The 21,701-nt window shown below is 34.6% G+C and overlaps 1 protein-coding gene across 4 annotated transcripts in view; it reads right to left on the bottom strand.

The window, feature by feature from the left end:
* Positions 1-589: 589 nt before the first annotated feature.
* Azin1 (antizyme inhibitor 1) overlaps positions 590-21,701 on the bottom strand; it is a 30,459-nt gene continuing 9,347 nt past the window's right edge. Inside the window, exons 3-13 of one of the 4 annotated variants that reach the window (XM_071602194.1) lie at positions 17,647-17,804; positions 12,782-12,978; positions 10,696-10,869; positions 9,683-9,855; positions 8,318-8,452; positions 7,167-7,248; positions 6,723-6,797; positions 5,373-5,535; positions 3,817-3,932; positions 3,160-3,374; positions 590-2,943 (exon numbers count right to left, since the gene is read on the bottom strand). In XM_071602194.1, the coding sequence (XP_071458295.1) occupies positions 2,832-2,943; positions 3,160-3,374; positions 3,817-3,932; positions 5,373-5,535; positions 6,723-6,797; positions 7,167-7,248; positions 8,318-8,452; positions 9,683-9,855; positions 10,696-10,869; positions 12,782-12,883 (1,347 nt within the window). In that variant the 5' untranslated portion in view covers positions 12,884-12,978; positions 17,647-17,804 and the 3' untranslated portion in view covers positions 590-2,831. The remainder of the gene's footprint in view (positions 2,944-3,159; positions 3,375-3,816; positions 3,933-5,372; positions 5,536-6,722; positions 6,798-7,166; positions 7,249-8,317; positions 8,453-9,682; positions 9,856-10,695; positions 10,870-12,781; positions 12,979-17,646; positions 17,805-21,701) is intronic. The other 3 variants (XM_027948832.2, XM_027948826.2, XM_027948834.2) reach the window with 3 other exon arrangements.

The raw sequence follows: 21,701 nt of genomic DNA, 5'->3' as shown, positions 1-21,701 counted from the left end.
TTCATTACCACCATGCACAGGGAGTGGCAAGCAGGAATAGAACCTGGCTGATTGGAGTCAATTTTTCATTTTTAACTGCCAACCTATATACTGGAATGCCTAAATAAGAAGTCTTTAAACCTAATGTACCTTCTGGAAAAACAGTTTCGTTATCAAGTTGCCCAATCAACAAAAGTGTTCCAAGAACAAAGAAATGCTGATATTCAATTCAGCAAAGTTCAGAGGATTTCGTGAAGCCAACAGTTGGCAAATAAGTTTGTTTTTTTTTTAACCCAATTGTGTACTGAATGTCAGTACCCACATTACATGGAATATCTAAATTTATACAAAACTATTTCATAATCCAAATCTAAAACAAAATTAGGAGGCTGATGAAATAAAGTGTGTAGAAAAGATGGCCCCTAAAACATCCTTGCTCGCTCCTATACTGAGATTCATCAAAACCTTCACTGTCGTGTATGTTAACACCCAGCATCATCTTACTAAGTTGTTTATAATGAAGACTCTGAAAAAAATAGTTGCAATATACACAAGGCTGAAATGTAAAATCTCACCTCTATTTTGTGATAGAAGCCATCAAAGTAAAACATGAGGAGGAATAAAAACATTTTATCTGTGTATTCAGAACCACACACAAGTTACCTTTACAGTTCAATTTACTATATAGAAATCATTTGGGTTTTATATTTTCAGTTAAATTTTGAACTGAGATTACAATAGTATATAAAAAGATTTTACATTAATTCAGTTGTTAGCATACCAAATTGAAATACATAGGTTCAAACTTCAGATTTATGGTAAACAGTCTTCAAATACAATACAGACATTTCTTAAGTTTCATTCACATACATCATTCACATGTGATACCTGCAACTCTGAACTGTTGCTCTCCTATGGGATGGCAAAATTGACATGCCATGAAGCTCAAGCCTGTAAAGTTAAGCCAAATGACTCAAAACTTGTACCATATCTTTTAAAGGATTTGGCATTTCTGGACCACAATAACCAACAATATATGAAAAAGGTAGAGTGTTATTTATTCTCATTTCAGTTAATAAGAAAAAAAGATTGCATGGTAAATTGGAATTTTGCATAAAACCCCATTATACCTTGGTAAAGTCCAAGGGCAATTAGAGGACAATGGACTGGGGTCCTAAATTTTTTAGTAGAACCCATGAAATTCAAAAATGGGCATTAATTAAATCAAAAACATTAAGCACCTACTGGTTTGAGATTGAAATTAGAGATTCATGATCGATTTCTTTCCACCTTGAAATCAAGGTGTAAAAACCAGCTATTAAGTGCATTCCAAACTTCTCCTATGTAGCACAGGTAGAATTTTCTGTCCATTGGCACCAAAGTGAAGTCACATTTCCTCTTGGGGGACAGAAATTCCACATCTGAACATAGAGTAAGTTAGGAAAAAATGACCCCTGTTGTTTGTTTTATTACTATTGTGATTCTGAGATCTAGGATTACTAATACACTAGCAGTGAACAAAAAGCAAATTCCTGACAACTGTCAGGTTAGTGCTGCTAAGTCCCTTCCCCAACCACCATAAAATTTTAGTATGAAAGATTTTAAAGGAATTACTAAGCTGAACAAATAGAAAAACAACAAGAAACTAAGGGAATAGTTCAAACCAATAACAAAAAGAGAATCCTAAAATTTGAAATCACTGCAATTAAAAAATTGAAGAAAAAAGAAAAAATTAAGTGTGCTTCACCCCAGACCCCCTCCCCATTCTGAATTTAAATATTCTGTGCAAAAGAGCATCAGATTTCTGGTTATAGATGTAGCCCTTCTTTAAGTTTTAGTGCTCTGCAGTTTTCTGCAATTTTATCTCCCTCCCCCCCAACCAAGTTTATTCAAAGTATTTAATAGAATCTTCCATGTCAGCCGAAAGATTTGTGATTCAAAGATTTACTAAGGTACTCTATGCATTCTACCTATACAGAAAACACCTACTAATTGTTACAATTGGTTTATGCAGGATTAACGGTTTTTGGTGTTAAAATGGTTAAACATCATGCTTAATGCACATCAACTCTCCATTAATGAATCTGAACTTCACAATGATTTACCACACTTTAAATTACTAATTAAATAACTGAAAAAAAAAAAAAAATGGACTAAGCCAAACTAAACTTAAATGGGCTATAAAGAAAAATAACCCTCAAAACAGACCATATACACATCTATTTCAAAACTACCTTTCCTATCTAGCCCCTTTCCCAAAGTTTTAGCCTGAAAAAACAGTAAAATCTACACAAAATTTTATTGCAATCATACAAGGGTTACATTAGGTCAAATACAACAAATACTATGATGCAATTTTACATTTATTAAACTACAGTTCAAAGCACAAATTTACACATTCTAAATACACTAAACGTATCTAATGAAGTCACGTTTGCCTTCCACTGACATCTGATATATCTGGGTGAAAGACATTAACTTTACAAGACTTTTTAACACGAATCCTTAGTATAAAAACTGTGTACTTGTATGTAAACGGTTTAATGGGGAACCCAATTAGTGGGCTTCCATCTCCACTAAGTCATCCATTTTGTTGCATATTTTATTTTAAACACTTAAGGGGCTGTTCAAACTGGTAAGTTTAAATCTGGATACATTATCTAAATCTCCCATTACCCCCAAAATGAATTATAAATGAAAGCTGATTTCGTCTGGTCCCAAATAGCTATTACTATTAATTTTTGTTTCCAAGAGAATTAACAGAATAAGATTGTTTAATTTTTTTTCACCGGAATGTAGACCAGACAAGCTTAACCTGCTAACTTCAGATCTAAAGAAGCGTGAATGCCTGTTTAAGCTTCAGTGGAAAAGCTGTTTTCTTGGCTCAGCTGAATGCAAGAAGGCACAAAGAAGAAGTTCTTCATCATTGTGTCTGAAGTAATTCCAGCATCTTGCATTTCATACCTATATATAAAAAAGAAGTAAGCAAAAGTTTGCATATTGTCTTTGCAAAGAAGAATCACTTAACAAATGGATAATAGAGCCATAACTAGTCTTCCAGTAATCTTTACGATTATCATTTTTCAATTAAATTATCCACTTGTTAAGAACATATTAGCCAATCTAAAATGTCACCTCCAAATATCCTATACTTACTTGAAAATAAAAAAATCAGCTTACCAATCACTGAATGACATCATGTAATAAATAGCTGGCCTCTGAAAATCATTAAAAGCAGATGGTTCATGGAAAGAATCTGCTCCCATGTTATCAAAGATAAGCCAATCACCCACATTCAGCTCAGGAAGTAGACAGTTTTCCACAATCTGATCAAGCTCATCACAGGATGGACCCCAAAGGCTGCTTGTAAAGAGAGGCTCATCTTCCTTGTATTTCTGTAGGAAAGGAAAAGACTTTTTTTTAAATAAGGTTTTTACTCAAACTCATGTAGGTACTGAAGTTCTAGGGTGATAATAAGCATTTTTCACTAGCTTGGATCTCAACCTAAACTGTCCATGGAAGGGAGACCTAGGACCAGGCACAAAGAAGAATGATACCATTAAACACAAACACAGCAGACTAAAGGGCTCAGTGAAAAAAAAGGCGGGGCGGGGACGACTCTCTAAACAGGGACATCTCCCCACTCTAAAGTTTTTCTCAAAAAAATTGGGGCACATATTAAAAATAAGACCTAGTTGTGGTTTTCTTTTTTGGGGGAGGGAGGGTTGCTGACATGACATGCTAAGCAATGGCTCTGACACTGAGCAACACCCACTCCCTACAACTAGGTTTTTAAACTACCAAATAAATTTTGGTATTATTTGTAATAGAACTTACCTTGTGAACCTCTGGAATGGTATTTAAGTCCTCAGATAGTTTACTTGCAAAAGAACCATAAACACCATCATTCATATAATACATAAAAGCTGGTTCATCACTCCCGGTTTTTCCTACTAAGAAAAAAGATACATTCATAATAATATGTCTAATATAGTTGGTTTAGAATGTATTATAAAATAAACTGAGTTTAATATCTATAAGACCAGTATAATTTTCACATTTCTCAATATAGTAACTTTAAAAAAGAGAAAAAAACTTATACAATGAAATACCTTAAAATTTAGCCTGAAAGACTGAACATACACTTCAAAGATGACCAATGAGCACATGAAAAAAGTTCTACATCATGAGCTACCGTCACCTCCACAAACCTACTTTCTGGATCAACTCAAAGACTGGCAATACCAAAACATCAGTAAAGATGGGGAGCAACCAGAACTCATGTATATACACTGACAGTAGCAGGATGAAAAGGTAAAACTACATTGAAAAAGCCATCTAGATTCAGTTCATCAAATCTCTTTCATGCTATGGAGACTAAAATGTGATATTACTTTTATCATACCAAAGAAGCTAAATTAGGTATTCTACCAGGGAGCATATAGCCCTTTTTATTTTTTACTTTGAGACAGGTTCTCATTAAGTTGCTGAGGCTGGTCTCAAACTTGTGATATCATTCTGCCTCAGCTTTCCAAGCTGGGATATTATGGGTGTACGCCTCTTGTGCCTGGGGATCCTAGAACATCTTCATGAACCAGAAACTACAAAAGTCTTCAGTGAATAATGGGGCATGTCAAAGAACTCAAATCTGACTGTACAATAATGAAAGTAATAGATTATATAACCCATTGAGTACAATTCTCAATAAATATGTATCAATAAATATGTATCAATGTGGGGAAAGCAAAAACTATCCTTTAAAGGCCAACCTCAGTAACAAAGTTAGAATGATTTAATAAATGCTAAAACCAATGGGGTAAAAGTATGATGAAAAAGGGGAAATAAATGCAATATGTGATCTTGGATTGCATTTTAATTATGGAAGAGAGGAAAAGTTTACTGTAAAGGACAGTATTGGGTAAACTGTTCATATTCCTATGCACTAATCCATTCCAAAAGCAATTAAGTCACATTAATGTAAAAGCCTTACTTTCCTATAGTGATACTGATACAATGAACTAACTATCTAATAACACATTTTTACTGATTTGACTTGAAGAATAGATATAAAGATTCTCTGTTGGTCCTTGTGTAAGAAAAATATAGGTTAGATTCTCCCTCTAATCCATTTGAGGCCAAGAGGAATGTTAACAGAGATCACATGAAACTGGCTTTCGATAAGGGATGAGAACCAATCATCTGGAAGTTCATCTCAAGCGTATATATATATAAACATCAATACCAAGAGAGCTGTGTTAAAGTCTTATGAAACTACCTTTTGAAAAATTCCCTAGCTGGCTAAAAACTACCCATAATTTTGAGCACCTATTCACCCCCAAACTATCTGGAATTATCTACTAACAAAAATAAAACTATGAACTTTAATAACTTACCTCCAGAGGAAAATTTATCATTTTCGACAACTTTCTTTGCAATGATATTAACTGCAAGTGTAAATGCAGAAGACACATAGTAGCTTCCAGGTTCTGAAATTATCTTAATGCCAGAGCCTTCAGGAAAGTAGATATCCAACAGAGGGCTGATAACATGATTAACCTATGGATTTTAAATTCCAGATTATGGTATCAATGCTGGATTACAGAATTCTCAATATTAAGAGCTTCACATCTATTACTAAGTTTTCCTAGGAAAATTAAAAAGCTCTAATTACAGACCACAAAGCTTAGCTATTTAGTTAGGTACCTCTCCAAAAATGCACAAGTTTGCTTTCAAGTAAAAAAAATAAAAATGTTGGTTGGGGAAGTACCAGGGATTGAACTCAATCAAGAGCACTCAACTACTGAGCTATAGCCCCAGCCCTATTTTGTATTTTATTTAGAGACAGGGTCTCACTGAGTTGCTTAGCACCTCACCATTGCTAAGGCTAGCTTTGAACTCATAATCCTCCTGTCTCAGCCGCCCGAGGGGCTGGGATTACACATGTATGCTACCACACTCAGCTTTTCAAGTTAAAATTTTCTAACAATCAGAATGGCATTAATTTTAAAAAGCCTTAATTCATTTCAAACAAATTTCTAAATATTATAGAATGAGGGAAAGAGGGCTGAACAAGAAGGCGAAAGACATCAGTTATTGAAATTAAGTTAATCTGGACTTCGAGAATAGAAACTGAAGGGCCTGGTATGGTAGCACACACCTGTAATCCCAGCAGCTTGGGAGGCTGAGGCAGGAAGATCACAGTTCAAAGCCAGATTTGGCAACTTGGAAAGACTCTAAGCAACTTAGCAGGACCCTGTCTTTAAGTGAAAATTAAAAAGGACTGGAGATGTGGTTCAGCAGTTAAGCGCCCCTGGGTTCAATCCCTGGTACCATAAAAAAAAGAATAGAAACTGAAATAGGAAATCTTTGTGAGACTGACAGTATGGCTTGCCTAGTATTCACCAAGCCCTGGGCTGACCTGACTAGGACTACTAGGTGAGGGGATATTTTGTGATAATGTTATAGGGCTCAAAGATTTTTTTTTTTTTCCCTTCCCCATTGCTGGGGATTGAACTCAGGGCCTCATGTATACTAGGCAAATACTCTACCACTGAGCCAAATCACTAGCCATAGAATTCAAAAAATTTCAAGAATTTTAAACTTCAAAATTGACTAGGATTTCTCATTGCCTGTTGATTTTCTTTATGAATGTTCTGCCATTATAAAAACCTTGGTCTAGCCACTCAATAAGAAGCAAAGAAGGTAAATTATTCCAGTATATCCATCAACTGAAAAATGTTTACCTCTTCCAATTGAAATTCAGTTCCTGTAAAGCCTCCACCAATGTCTAACATGTTCATTGTAAAACCAAATTCTCCCTAGAGATGAAAAACAAAACTTTTAAATGCTTTTGGATATGAGAACATTTCAAACCCCTCCCCCGAAGGTAAAGATCTGTTTTCTAATCTTCAGTAATCAAATTCTTGGTTTTTATTAACAAGCAACAGATTAACTTAATGTTAAGTATATTACCATTTCCCTGATGTTACCTGCACTCTTTTAGACATGTAAAATACTATTTCATTCCTTTACCCACTTAAGGAGTATGACTGCATTGAACCCTGAATCCTTGTACTATTAAACATATGTAAAACTGAGTAATTCACACAGACAAAAAACAATACTGAGTCTTAGTCTTAAATAATATCCTGGCTTAAAATACAAAATAATCTGAAGAACAAACTTACAGCCATGTCAAATACACATCGAGCATCAGATAGAGCATGTACGTATACTTGAGATTCTTTGCAAGCACTTGAAACATGAAATCTAAAAGAAATAAGAGTAATGAATTTAAAGCAGTACTAAGTTTTCAAAGCACTTAAATTCCTTTCAATTATCATTCACCATATTGATACCATTAGTCATACATTAATTTCATCAAATATCTAATAGAATAGTAGCCTCTAATTATCCAAGTCAAAATACTAGGCTTTTTAAGAAACGGTGATATTTGAATGATATTGTAATGCTATGAAAAAAATTTTTTAATGAGTCAGATAGTCACACTTCATTGTAATAAAAGAGGACATGCTTTTATACAAATGGGATCTCAAATTTGGTCAAATGTATCTGACCAAATATAAAATCCACAGAAATGTAAACACCCCAAAAATGTTATCTACTGTGCAGAATAAGCAATCTTCAATTTCTTTCTTTCTTTCTTTCTTTTTTTTTTTTTGAGAGAGAGAGAACTTTCTTATTTAATATTTTTTTTTTAGTTTTCGGTAGACCCAACATCTTTATTTTATTTTATTTTTTTAACGTAGTGGTGCTGAGGATCGAACCCAGCGCCCTGCGCATGCCAGGCGAGCGTGCTAACAGCTTGAGCCACATCCCCAGCCCAATCTTCAATTTCATTTAAAAGGTTACCAACTTTTTTTGTGTGTACAAAATATATGGAAAGATATACAATGAACTATACATCTTTGTGAACATTTTAAAAAGCAAGATCTTTCACTGTAATTTGAGACTAGCAATGGACTGGAAACCCAGAAAATCTGGGGCTTAGTATTATTGTATCCTTCATTTGTTCTGAGATTTTGACCAAATCATTACACTTCTGGATATAGGTTTCCTTGCATTTAAAAAATTTAAAGGATAAAACAAAGTCTGAATTATTGAAATGGCCCTGAAGGATTAAAAAGAGGAAAAAAAAATCAGATGAGAAACAAAACCTACAATAACTTAGCAATTGAATGCCATTTTAATATTCATTAAATTCTAGTAAATCCCACCCATCCAACCTAAAATGATGTGATTGATATAGGGGCTAGAGATGAGGTTCTAGAGAGAGAGAGATTATCACCAAAAAATGAAGTTTAAAACAAATACTCACTTGACCCCAATTATTTGGACATCAAGTTCCTTAGCACATTCCAAGAGATGCCTACAGTTCTTCAGTGTAGTGCCAAACTTCATGCTACCCTCTTCACCTCCAATAGTATCTTCTGTTGCAATATGTAGTAAGACCCTAAGAGAAGAGGAAGATGATTGGGGCAGAGTTGGTTTACATCATCATCAGCACATTTGAAGCCTGAAGATTGTAGGAAGTAATCGTTGACTATGTTGTCAGTGCTCCCAAATCCAGCGATGGATGAATCAAGTGAACCTAATGAAAAACAATCCTGTATAGAGAAAAAACTAGCAATTAGGGCCTAAGGCATGAAGCTTACAAGGATGGGATTTTGGAAAATGCAGCAAGTTTATGACTCTTGTAGCAGCAAGAGTCATTTGGGCTCTGTAATGAGAGACATTACTTTCAAATGAAGTCCATCAGTCCATAAATGCACCTAGAAAGACTAAATTGAATAGCAATGCCATCAATGTCTTTCAATAAAAACACTGGGACTTTTAGTGTCAAAGTTCCTAGATTTTTTTTAGCTAGGTAACCCTTCATTATACACACTAAATATTTTAGTTACTACAAGTGTCTAAATGGCAGCATTTACTATGCTTGACACAAATCTATTTCGTTTAAAACCAGGAAAACCAAGACAAACTGATTAAATGTCTCTACTATCAGGAATTAAGTAATTGATAAGCCACCAAAAGCTACGAACACATAAATGCTGCTTATAAAACCATTTACCCATGGAACTCCTAGTGAATGACAAATGATCAGAAGGCAAGACTGATGAAAACAAAATCATTCCAAGAGGAGAATCAGCTCTATGAAGAAGGTACCATTTGGTTTACAATCTAACACAGTAAATGACCACGTCAAAGTTTGTCTTAAGACCACAAAGCAGTTAGGTTTTTCTTTAAAGAAAAGTGATTCCCTATAATTTTTCTTCCAAAAGGACTTTATCCCAAGGTTTTCAGAGTAATAAATGCTGCCAGGATACCTTACAAAACTTATAGCTCAATTAAAAAAATACAGGTACGATACATTTTTTTTCAGGAAAATATCACTCTTAATATAGCTATGGTCTCACACACCATTTTTCACACCATTTTTCCCTTGAATTTAAAATTAAGATTATATCCCAAAGTGCAGTTACTTTATCCCAATTCTACATCAAGAGGACCAAAGGAGGCAATCAATAAAAATGCTATTAGCATTTTTCATATAGGAACTCTAGATAAATTATAATTACCTACATACCACTGCTCTACCAAAAATTCCCCTCCTTCCCCACAAAACAGACTCATGCCCTAAGTAATCCGATAATATTCAAGTACTTATTTTTTTTGGACTTACTTGGCATTTGGATGGTTACGTGCGATTTTCTTCAATTCAATCTCACTGTCACATGTCATGATATTTACTCCAATTTTTGCTGCATACTTTATCTGAGAAACTTGCTTGCAAGGACTTATGTAAATGATATTTTCTGGAGATACACCCAATTCCTGCAGTAAAGCCATTTCATTCTGTGAAAAGACATTTTGAACACTCATCTAAAAGGAAAAACTTTTGATTGCTTTCATTCAATCACTCTCATATACTTTTTTGCAGTGATGGGTTATAAGATAATCTAAGGCCTTGTCCATAAAATTCATAGGCTATTATTTTTTTTAAAGAGAGTTTTTTTTATATATATTTATGTTTTGGAGCTGGGGATGTGGCTCAAGCGGTAGCGCGCTCGCCTGGCGTGCGATAATTTTTTAATAAACATTAAAAAATTCTCTCTCTCTCTCTAAAAAAAAAAAAAACAATATATATTTATTTTTTAGTTTTTGGCAGATACAACATCTTTATTTGTATGTGGTGCTGAGATCGAACCCAGCGACACGCGCATGCCATGTGAGCACGCTACCGCTTGAGCCACATCCCCAGCCTTCATAGGTTATTTTTGATTAGACTAAAATTATATTTAATGCTTCCCTATACTTCTTGTTTTAAAAAAGTAAAAATGAAACCTTTAAAAAGAAAAAAAATCTCAGTTTAGAAGTATTTGCTAGTCAGTAGTAGTTTGGTCTAGAGAGCTAGCTCTAGGCCTAAGAATGAATAATAAATTAAAGTTCATGATTAACAGAGAAAGTTTTTCAAAAAATCATCACATTGAAACTTTTCTATTGGTAAAACTGAAGAGTTAATAGATTTCTAGTAATGGACTGTGTTTGAATAAAATTATTTAAAATCCATCCAGAAGTCAAAATTTTTTTATATTTGTTCTGCTATTGCTGTGGGTAGCTAGAAATTAAAGTGAATTCTAAATGTTGTGATTAGTAAAAAAAAAAAAAAAAAAAAAAAAAATCCAAAATACTTACTTTACTGGAACAAGCAAATCCAATTCCAAGAGCTGCCAAAATCTCAAGTACAGCTGGAGTAGAGTTGCACTTCACTGTGTAAAATGGCTTTATCTGAGCCACTACATTCTGCCATTGACTATGTTTCTTCACAATCTTTCCAAGATCCCCCACGAAAAATGCATTTTTCCCTGTCTATTATGGTTAAAACAAAGAACAAAGAACCACTGAAAACAGACTATCATAAGTAGAAAAATAATCCTCACTTTTCCTTATATTCACTATCATATTCAACTTTTTTTTATTAACAATTAAATTAGTCCTAGTAAACATTAAAAGAAAACTTAAACACATTTATCTTCATTCTGTTTGTAGTACCTCATCCATGTGAGGCATCTAACCATTGAGCTCTAGCCCTAGTGTTGATCTTTTAAAATTTGACATTTTGCTATATGTGCTACACCGGCATATAAAATACACTCTTTTGGGGCTCTCATAAGAATCAATTTCCCAATTTTACTTTTTAGTAGAGTGAAGGAGACCTATTTCCTTCCATGCTACTGTTATTTTGGCAGTTCAGGATATAATTTTCTGACTACAGAGTAGAATTTGGAATGTTCAACAAAGTATATACCTCCATTAAAACTGCACATTAAGCTAGGCGCAGTGACACATGCCTATAATCTCAGTGAGCCCAGAGGCCAAGACAGGAAGACGGGAAGTTCAAAGCCAGCCTCAGAAAATTAGTCAGACCCTTCAAAAAATAAAAAGGACTGAAGGTACAGCTCAGTGGAAAGCACCCCTGGGTTCAACTGCCAGTATTTAATGGGCTAACTGCAAAGAGAGCTGGGATAAAAAAAAAAAAAAGACAGGTATTCAGTTTTATTTATTATCTTAGACAAAATATGAAACTGGAAGAATGAGAGTAGGCAATGGAAAACTAATGAACTTGAGGGAATGGGGAAACTGTACTTAATGAATATTCAATGAAATTAAGCAGAAAATGTGAGGTTAGGAGATCACTATTCTAAATAACATGTGCAAGGCAAACCAGGGATAATGGGAGATAATACAAAAAATATTAAGGTATTTCTAAGATTATACCTGACCCAGGAAAAAAAAAGTTACAGTTAGAAGAGGATGATAAAGAGAAAAGGCATTAAAAACTGACTACAAGCTTCTTAGGAGCTGGTTGAACAGTATAAGTTCAAAGTTTGATAATGAAGGATGAGAAAGTAAGAGATATTGCTAGGGTGAGGAAAGAGTGCTCTAGCATTTCTGTAGAATCCAAGTCAAAAGAAGGATAAAAGTCTTTTGGGTATCCTATTACAGAACACTAAAGTAACATGATAATCCAACAAATTTGGAGAATATAGGAAACTAGTTCCCCCAAAAATGAGCAAATCCTAGCCAGGCATCGTGGCAGATGCCTATAATCCCAACTAACCAGGAAACTAAGACAGGAGGATTCCATGTTGAGACCAGCCTGGGCAATTTAGTAAGGTCCTGTTTCAAAAAAATAGAAGGGATAGAGTGATGAGGCTCAGTGGTAGAACATTTGTCTAGCATACCCAAGGCACTGGCTTCAATCCCTAGTACTGGGGTAGGGATGGGAATCCATTAGTAAGTTAATAAATGAAAATAATTCTACTAGTCTAAAATAAAAACAAATGATCTAAATTAGAGGTGAATATAATTCTGGAATGTATGACTTTGTACAGATTGACTCTCCTGGGAAGTAAACATTCAGTATAAATTATCATATTCATAATCAACATATGTAAAGAAAATTAAATAATGAGGTTGAGAAAAATTAGTAAGAAGCCATGTGCTAATTAGGTTTTCCAGCAATGTTTTAAGAAAATAAACAGAACATAAGAGCTAGGTGCTAAAAAATAGAGAGGTGGCAATTATGAAACATTTTAAAATAATGTAGACTAAAAAGAGATATACACTGTTCAAGGTAGGGGTGTCCGTGTTAATTTAAAACCTGGAAAAGTTAACCGAATCAAACACTTTTTATCAGATTAACTTCTTAGAAATTAACAAAGCACTGATGTTTTCAAATTAGGAAAATTATTTTGAAATTATGAAATGGTGCACTTACAAGAGTATGTTCATAAACATAGTTATCAATAACATTTCCAAGGTTTGTTCCTTCATCCAACAAGCCAACAGAGTAGTTTGCATCGTCAATAAATCCTTTCATCTCAGCCGTATTCCACAAAGCCGAAAGTCATAAACCAGGAAAAACAAGAGACGGGCCACCAAGCCTATGTCTGGGTCCTTAGAATATGCAACAAACTGTCAAAATAAAAGTTATATCAAAGTCTACATTATTTCAGTAGTTAAACATTACATGAATTATTAGTGAAAGTGTGCCAAGTGCTTAATTTAGTCAAGAATTTGTGATCACTTAGCATTCAGAAACACTGAATTACTTTAATGCCCACTCTAAAAAGTTAGTAAATGTATATAATTTATTGAGAAGGTAACCCACCCAGGTACCCAGTAACAAACAGTAGGACCAGGTAACTTCAGACATGTCTTACAATATTCTAGAGTAGATAAAAATAATAGAACTAGGCTGGGTGGAGGATAGCTTCAGGGGACAAACTGTGACTTCTTTGAATATAGACTGTTCAGGTTTTATACTCAATTAGAACACCTGGTCTGTGCTGTTTTTTTAGTACTATATAAATCTTACCTCAATTTCTCAAAATCTCCCTTAACCATCTTAGTCAAAAGGCTTTGTAAACCCTGCCCTCCAAAAAAGCATATGAAACAAAAACACCTGTTCAAGTGCTAGCTCAAAGAGATAAAAACTGAGTTGCCAACTGATTTTTTTTTTTAAGTCCTTGGGCTAAACCCAACTTTCCCAATCAAACCTTCCCACTTTACTTGGTTCTCATTTTCTGGGGCAACACTTGCTGCTATACAAGGCTCATCTTCTCTGCTGAATTTCACTGGTCCTTAGGTGATTTTAGGAAATGATTCCTTCTAACATAGACATGATAAAACAAGTCCTTCGGATAGACAGACTACCACTCACTTTTTGTGACTAATTCTATCTTGATAAACTTTATAGTCATTCCTGAGTCCTTCATTCCTCCTTCCACCCCCATCATTTACCACCTCCCTATATCCTGTGTAGGAGTTCATGTTGGGTGATGGTCCTCATCCTGAAAATGCACTCCATTTTCAAGGGTTCCCACACATAGTAGTATCAGCTTTTTGGTTATATCAGAAGAAAACTGCTCAGTAAGCTGTAACATTAGTCAAATTTCATGAAATATAAACAATACTTAGTTTTAACTTAAAACAGCACTTTAATTCTAAGAAGCCAACTAGATTCAGTTCATCAAACCTCTTTCATGATAGGGGGAGACTAAAGTTGATGTTATTTTTATCACTCCAAAGAAGTTAATTTAGGCATATTTGCATGACAATTACTACTTATGCAGTGAAGTCAAATCATAGTCTAGACGTTCTCTAAAGGATGTTGTGCCCATCAAGTAGTTGTTTTTAGGCTAAGAATGCATATTTATCTTAAGCAATAAGGCCAACTAAGTGTGGATACTTAGTAGTAGGTTGACAGAAAAAGAACACTAAATCAAAAAGATCCATGCACCATGGTTTGGCACCACCGTTTTACCAGCCAAAATAAACAAAATAAGCTTTTGTTTATTCCGAGAACTACATTTTTAAAAAAATTATCAAGATCTTCAGCCTAAATAAAATCTCAGTTCACTAGTCTCTTTAAATGCAATACATGTAGCATTTATTTGAGAAATCTTAGGTTATGGATAGTCCACCACCAAAGGCAACTGAGGCCAAATAGTTTGAATTGGGGATTGAACCCAGCACCTCATGCATCCTAGACAAGCACTCTACCAATAAGCTACATTATCAAAAATCTAGCTTTTAAAGTCAGGACAAGATAATTTTTGTAGCTTAGGGTAACTCTGCTTTAACATTCAGTATTTACAAAAATATGAGGGCTGGGGATGTGGCTCAAGTGGTAGCGCGCTCGCCTGGCATGCGTGCGGCCCGGGTTCGATCCTCAGCACCACATACAAAACGAAGATGTTGTATCCGCCGATAACTAAAAAATAAATATTAAAATTCTTTAAAAAAAAAAAAAAAATGAGGCCCACTGGATCCCATCTTACCTGCATAATGCCCATTCTTCAGAGTATTTCTATAGTAGTATGCTGATAACTGTAAAAATATTTTTCCAACTACAGAATCTAGAGGGTTTAATTATCACTGCCTATTAAAACTAGCTTAAATCTCAAAGCAAACATGTTCATGTCATTATAGCAGTATGGCATGCTGTTATATAAAGCTGGAAAATTGTGTTATAAACAAAATGCAGCGCCTGCCTTCCCAAAACTCATCCCTGTAAATCATAGGATCCCTTTTTGTTGGAAATAACACAATTCAGTCTCTTTAATACAACTTTACCACATCCCCATAATCAACTAACCATTTCTCATAGTTAATTTCTTCATTGTATTTCCACTGGCATTAAAAAAAACAAAAACAAAAAAACTCCTATTGTGCCTACTCAGCTTTTACTTATCTTTATGACTATTTTCTTTCCTTTGGTGCTAGGGACTGAACCCAGAGCTTCACAGAGGCTAAGCACTGGACTATAAAACCCAAACCCCATGACTATCTTCTCAATTTTAAACCCGATTTCTGAATCTTTTGTCTAATTTTCAGATATGCAGACCCCAAATTTGAAATTTTTCTTTCCATTTTTGTATCCATGTTAACAGTTTTACATGTAATAATGTGTACTCGTTTTGGCATGTAATTATAATCATCTACTACCACAAAGTACTCTCATGTCCTGTTTCCAATAAATTCCCAACCCAGAAACCTGCCACGATAAGACTTCTTTAGAAGTAAAATGATTTTAAAAATTAAAGGCCAAACCCAAACATCTGACAAATGTTATTAATAATATGAATAAAAATATACCACCAACAATAAAAAGAATTTCGGAAAGTATATGCTGGCTACAAAACAAACAAGAAAATGTTAGTGGAGTAGCTACACATCTTTGAAATGTAACTGTCACTTCAGAAGTAACCGCAGAATTATTAACCAAACAAAAAAAAGGATTGTTAGAAAAAATAAAATTCATTTTTTATATTGGTAGTACTTGACAAAAAGGATTAAAGCACATCTGAAACCACTAAAACAGATTTAGGTGTAATGCTACTTGATTTTCTTAATTATACTGAAAATTACAATAAAATATTTGATTAAAGCCAACTTATTAGCCAGAGTAGATCTTGGGAACTAAAGAAAAAGGACTTTACAACTCTTTTATTGGAAAGTTCTATTTGTTTTATTTTTTGCTGCTGAGGATCAAACCCAGGGCCTTGTGGGTACTTGTGATCTCTACCACTGAGCTATATTCCCAGCTAAATTAGGGAGTTCTTAACTTAAGAGGTGGTGATAATGTATCCTTTATGCATTGAAAAACCTGTCTTTGACATTCTTTTTGTTGTTGCTGGAATTAAGGACAGAACCCAGGGACATTTTAACACTGAGCTACATCCCCAGTCCTTTTTATTTTGAGACAGGATCTCGGCTCAATTGCTTAGGCCATCTCTATGTTGCAGGGGCTGATGTTGAACTTGTCATTACCTGGGTGTACATGACCACAACCAGTTGTTTTTGACATTCTTAAAAAGAAGTCTTTAACTGTGATATGCAAGTGATGTGCATGTAAATGTTAAGCTTAGCTATCAGTTACTGTTAAAAGCTAAAAGCTTGTCAGTCCCAGAAAAAACAAATTCTGCAACTTGTAAAACACAAATATCTTCAGAAAACAGGCTTTCTAAGACACTTTGAGCCAATGAATTCAAATGAAATGTCTGTTATTGGAGATCCAGTATTTCCATCAAAAAGGGCCAATCAGGGTCAAAGTAGCCTGATCATGAATGAGTCTTTCTACCTTCAATATTATACCACCATCTCACTGAAGGAATTTTTTAAAATAAGTTTAAAAACTCCAGATCTTTCCTGTAATTTTCTTAATGTTAGCAAAAACACTGTATAGCTACAGTCACAAAAAGAAAGGTTTGTGTTAACATTAAAAAAAAAAAAAAAAAAACAAGAAACATTTCTGCTAGAATGTTTAGAGGTATTAAAGTTAGTTGCTGCCAATATTATTAAATAAATAAAAATTCTGAGATGCAGCATGTTCTAGCAAGCAAAAAAAATAAGTGTGCATATGTTGAGGTGAGCAGAGTTTATACTGTATACCAGATTCAGCAAGTTAATTCACCTCGATTTTTAACACCACAGGGATTATTCCCAGGACTTCTCCATCCTCTTAACTGAAAATACAGAATCAAACCACGATGTTAGATGAAATGTTCTAGTGGTTCTGGTTATAAATCAGAAACAAGATTAATTCTAACACATCATGCACCACTATTTATCAGTTTGGTGCTGTTGGACCTTAAATTATTTATAAAACTTTAGAAAATCTATTCTATGTAGATCTTAGATTCTCTTCACCAGAAAGCTTTAGAACTTGAACTTAGTAGCAAATTTTATAAAAGCTCTGATGCTTACTGGTATCCACAATTATGAAAAGGTGTTCTCTACATACAAGCACTTTCAAAGTTATTTTCACAAACACTATTAATATATGGTTGAGAGAAACCTCAGGTTAATTCACAATACTAAAGTTGCTATAATCACAAAAGTAATTTGTTAATAGGAAATTTCCTCCTGGACTCAGCTGGGGAAAAAAATTTTAACATCCCTCATTTACACCTTTATATTGGTGTTTTCATAATACATTTTCCATGAAGAGCTGCCAAAAGAAACAAAGGCTCCAAAGAACCACACACTGCTCCCTGGAGCCTTCCATGAGGCCTTGAGTCCTCATGTTCACAGGGAGGGTAGCTCCAAGAGTAGTGGTTGCAGCAGCTGGGCACTTGCCTTGTTACACACCTGCTACAAAGGCTTCTACAGTTGATTGTACTTCAGAAGAAACTGATACATCTTTCAAATAATCACAAGATAATTCTGGCAGCAACAGCCCACTTGACACCAAGCTGGATGAATATGAGTCTTGGATTTCTGAAGTGAAGACCTCCCTGGAAGTAGAACAGGGAGAGCTGAAAGGTTGAGAGTACTGTTTCAGAGACACCTAAGCAGGAAACCCAACCTTAACACATCAACCATTTTTCTAATAGGACTTTTACTCATTTAAAAGTGAAAAACTGCTATTTTGAAATTTACACTACTATAGTTACTCTGAAGATGTCTAAGGCAATGATAGGAAGTTCTTTATTTTTACATAAGCATTTGATGACTCAGCACTCCGCTTTAAAAAACAGATGTCAAAAAGCCCCCTCCTCTGCATTCTACCTAAAACAGGAAAAAAAGTTACTTACCACACAGAATACCTTTAGAAGTGATCGATCAGAATAGCATTAAAAGAGGCTTCTAAAAAATGACTTTGGCACTATAGATGTAATAAGGCCTCAAGCAGGTCTGAACCAGGAAAAAAAAAAAAAATTCCAGGAAGCTACATACTAAAAATGATAGGAAGTTCTAATAAATTGGGTGATGGCCATAAGATCACATAATCCATTTTTGCCATAGTGGATAAAAACAAGTGATGGAATACTCAGGATAACCAGGACAGGGCCTGCTTCAACTGACAATAACTGGAAAGCTAGTGATCACAATAAATACTCATAAAAAATTATTTTTCAGGAGATGAGTTTGGGAGGGGAGGGAAAAAAACTGAGTAAGCCTAAAGAAAGAACACTAAAAGATCTGAAGATTTTTTTTCGCCCTTAAAAGAACAAGAATGAACAAGAGATGAGAGGGAGGGTTAAGGAAATAGGCCCAACTTATTTCAAATTAGGTTCAAAATGCCTAAAAATAAATATTAAAATGTATCTTAATAAGAAAAATAAAATACAGAATTTTCACAGCAATGTTATTTTACATGTGGAATTAACACTATTAAACTCCCTTGACAATCTGAAGACTCGATTTTTTTCCCTAGAAAAAGTGTGCCTGCGCAAGAAAAATACTGAAATCTCATCTTATTTAATGTAAATAAGATTTGACATATTCATACTTTAGGCAGATCTCACTAACTGGAAGCCCTAACTACAATGGAATACTTTTTTATTTTGTTGTATATAAAACATATGTGAAATACAATTACTGCAACAAAGACCAGGTTAAGCAAGCAATTAAGAAACAAGAGTCATATCTCAAAGGTCCTTCTCACAGGTGGCAGTGTGTGTGTCTCCCCTACAGATGTTTAGACTTTTGCTAAGCACCATTACCTTATTTAATAGTTTTCTTTCGTGGAATCCTAAGCAATACTTTGCAGTATGCTATTTTACAGGATACCCTGTCCTGTACTGGCTGCAAGTCTAAATAGACATAGGTGCTACAGTCTAGGACACATGCTCAAGGATGGAAATGCTAGGTTGGAAGTGACAAATGAATTTCGAATCTATTAATCTTTTTTATAAATCGTGCTTTCCCTTTTTCTTATAACCTGTAGGAGCTCTTCGTGAATTCAGGAGAGCAAATATCTCCTTTGGAATAATACTTGGTTATTGTTACAGTTTCCAAGATGAATGTACTAGAATACACCATCCTATTTGTGATCACACCAAATATAACTCTTGTTGATTACACTAAACCTAGGTGATGAACTAAGAGAGAATACTTCCTGTAACAGCTCTTTGCAATACTTTCAGTAAAGAGCAAGGAATACATAAAAATAACCTGAAGTCGCCAGGCACAGTGGTGCACACCTATGATTTCAGTGACTCAGAAGGATAAGGCAGGAAGATCACAAGTTCAAAGCCAGGCTCAGCCATTTAGCAAGACCTTGTCTCAAAATTAAAAGGCTGGGGATGTGGTACAGTGGTTAAACACATCCCTGGGTTCAATACCTGGTACCACAAAAATAAAAAAAAAGAAAGTCAACATAAAGCTAATATTAATTTCAATTTACATGAGGTTCAGTCACTATAAGGAGTAATATCCTAAGGATATGTTAGACAACTAAAGAATTCAGTAAGAATATACAAATAAGAAACCCTTACAAATTCAGCAACAACTTTTTATTAGACAAACCTTAGAATGTGATTCATATTTCACTTACAATAATTATCATAGAGTAGTGCTGCCCAGTGTTCTATGATGAATGAATTGTTCTTTACTGGTAGTTCAAGCATTTGAAATATAAGCCTCATGCATCGGAGGAACTAAATTTTTTAAAAACAAAGCTCTCCTCCCCCAGAGTATTGGGAATCAAACCCAGGGCCTCACACATGCTAGACAAGTGCTCTATCCATGAGCTGTGTTCCCAGTTGCTAAGGTACCTGTATATGGCTATTGTTTCAAACAAAGCAGTTCTAGAAGATACTATTTTCAAACCTCTAGAGATCAAGACCATATACATCACAAGAAAAAAAACAAAACAAAAACCTCTCACCATTGTCCCCCAAAACAACTGTGTTTGAGGTATCAAAGATCAGTTCATAAACTGATTAAGCTAGATAAAATGAACAAAATAAAATCCCATAGTAAATAAATCCTGAAGAGATACTTGAAATATGTGCTTACATAAAATGAGGCAAAAAATTTATGAAGAATATTTCGAAAGAGTTTGCTATTTTGACTCCTGCTGCAAGTCAATCCATTAGACATTTCAAACCTCAAGAGTGGCTGCATACATTCCTGGGCAAACTGAACCGGACCAGGCTAATCCTTCTAAGTCAGTATGTTATCCAAATACTTTCTACTTGGACCATCAAGTGAAAAACACCAGATTAGGGAAAAGGATGGCTAAATCTCTGCTTCAATTAGCATGCAACAAACTAATTAAATAGGCATGAATAACCTACGAATGGAGGTTAAGAATAAAACATCTGTTTCCTGGGCCTTCCATTATGTAATAAGTACCTTCACTGGAAGAGTGTCCTCAGGCTTATCTAAACAATGACCAACCTAGAACAGCAAACTACCAAATTTACCTAGTGTTTACAAAACCTTTCTCATAATTAATTCCTCCGTGTTCCAAAATGGTTTTGAGAGGTGTGAAGGAGAGGGGTAGGGGAAACCCTAAATTGAAAAAAGAATGTGTTGAGTGAAGACAGTGTGAAACAGACTGGTAGTCACTTTATTAATTCTCTCAACTAAACTATGCAGTGTAGCAAATGCAAGAAACAGTTCAACATCTTTAAAAACTGGTCTACACCATTTTCCAATCTTGTTGGCCTTCCTAGAAAAGATAAATTTGCCCCAAGCAACAATACCATATTCCCCGCCCAAACTTACTAATCTATTAACATGCTTTTAATTCACACTATGCTTATACAGAATATTTTTCTGCTACTTTATACCAGTAGAAATGCACCCTTAAGTATTTTATGCATGTCAAAGAAATAAACATACTTTAAAAATATATTTTAAGACTTGGTATGGTAGCACATGCCTATAATACCAGCTACCTGGGAGGTTGAGGCAGAGGATCAATCACAAATTCAAGGCCAGCCTGGGCAACAGAGAATTCCCTCAAAGGTAAAATAATAACAAAACAAAATAAAAAGGGTTCATTATATAGCTCAATGGTAAGAGGCCCTGAGTTCATTCCCCAGTATGGGGGGCAAGGGTTGTTTAAAAATAATAAACACACACACACCCCTTAAAACTATATATTACAATGATAGTTTTATACTCATCTTTCTCCAAGAAAATCAACCATTAATGAATGTTATGTTGAATTTGCTTGCATCACAGTATCTTTAACTACCATAATCAAATTTCTCCTTTTTATTTACCACAAGTAGAATCAACTTTTTTTTTTTTTTTTCAGTTGTAGATGAACACAATACCTTTATTTTGTTTACTTAGTTTATGTGGTGCTGGAGATGGAACCCAGGGCTGGGGATCACACATGCTAGGCAAGTGCTTTAGCACTGAGCCCCAACCTCTCTTTTCTATTAACAATT

The sequence above is a fragment of the Marmota flaviventris genome, chromosome 15, assembly GCF_047511675.1.
Source record: "Marmota flaviventris isolate mMarFla1 chromosome 15, mMarFla1.hap1, whole genome shotgun sequence".
NCBI lineage: Eukaryota > Metazoa > Chordata > Mammalia > Rodentia > Sciuridae > Marmota > Marmota flaviventris.
Note: the sequence above shows the minus strand (reverse complement) of the source record. Positions and strands in the feature narration are given on the sequence as shown.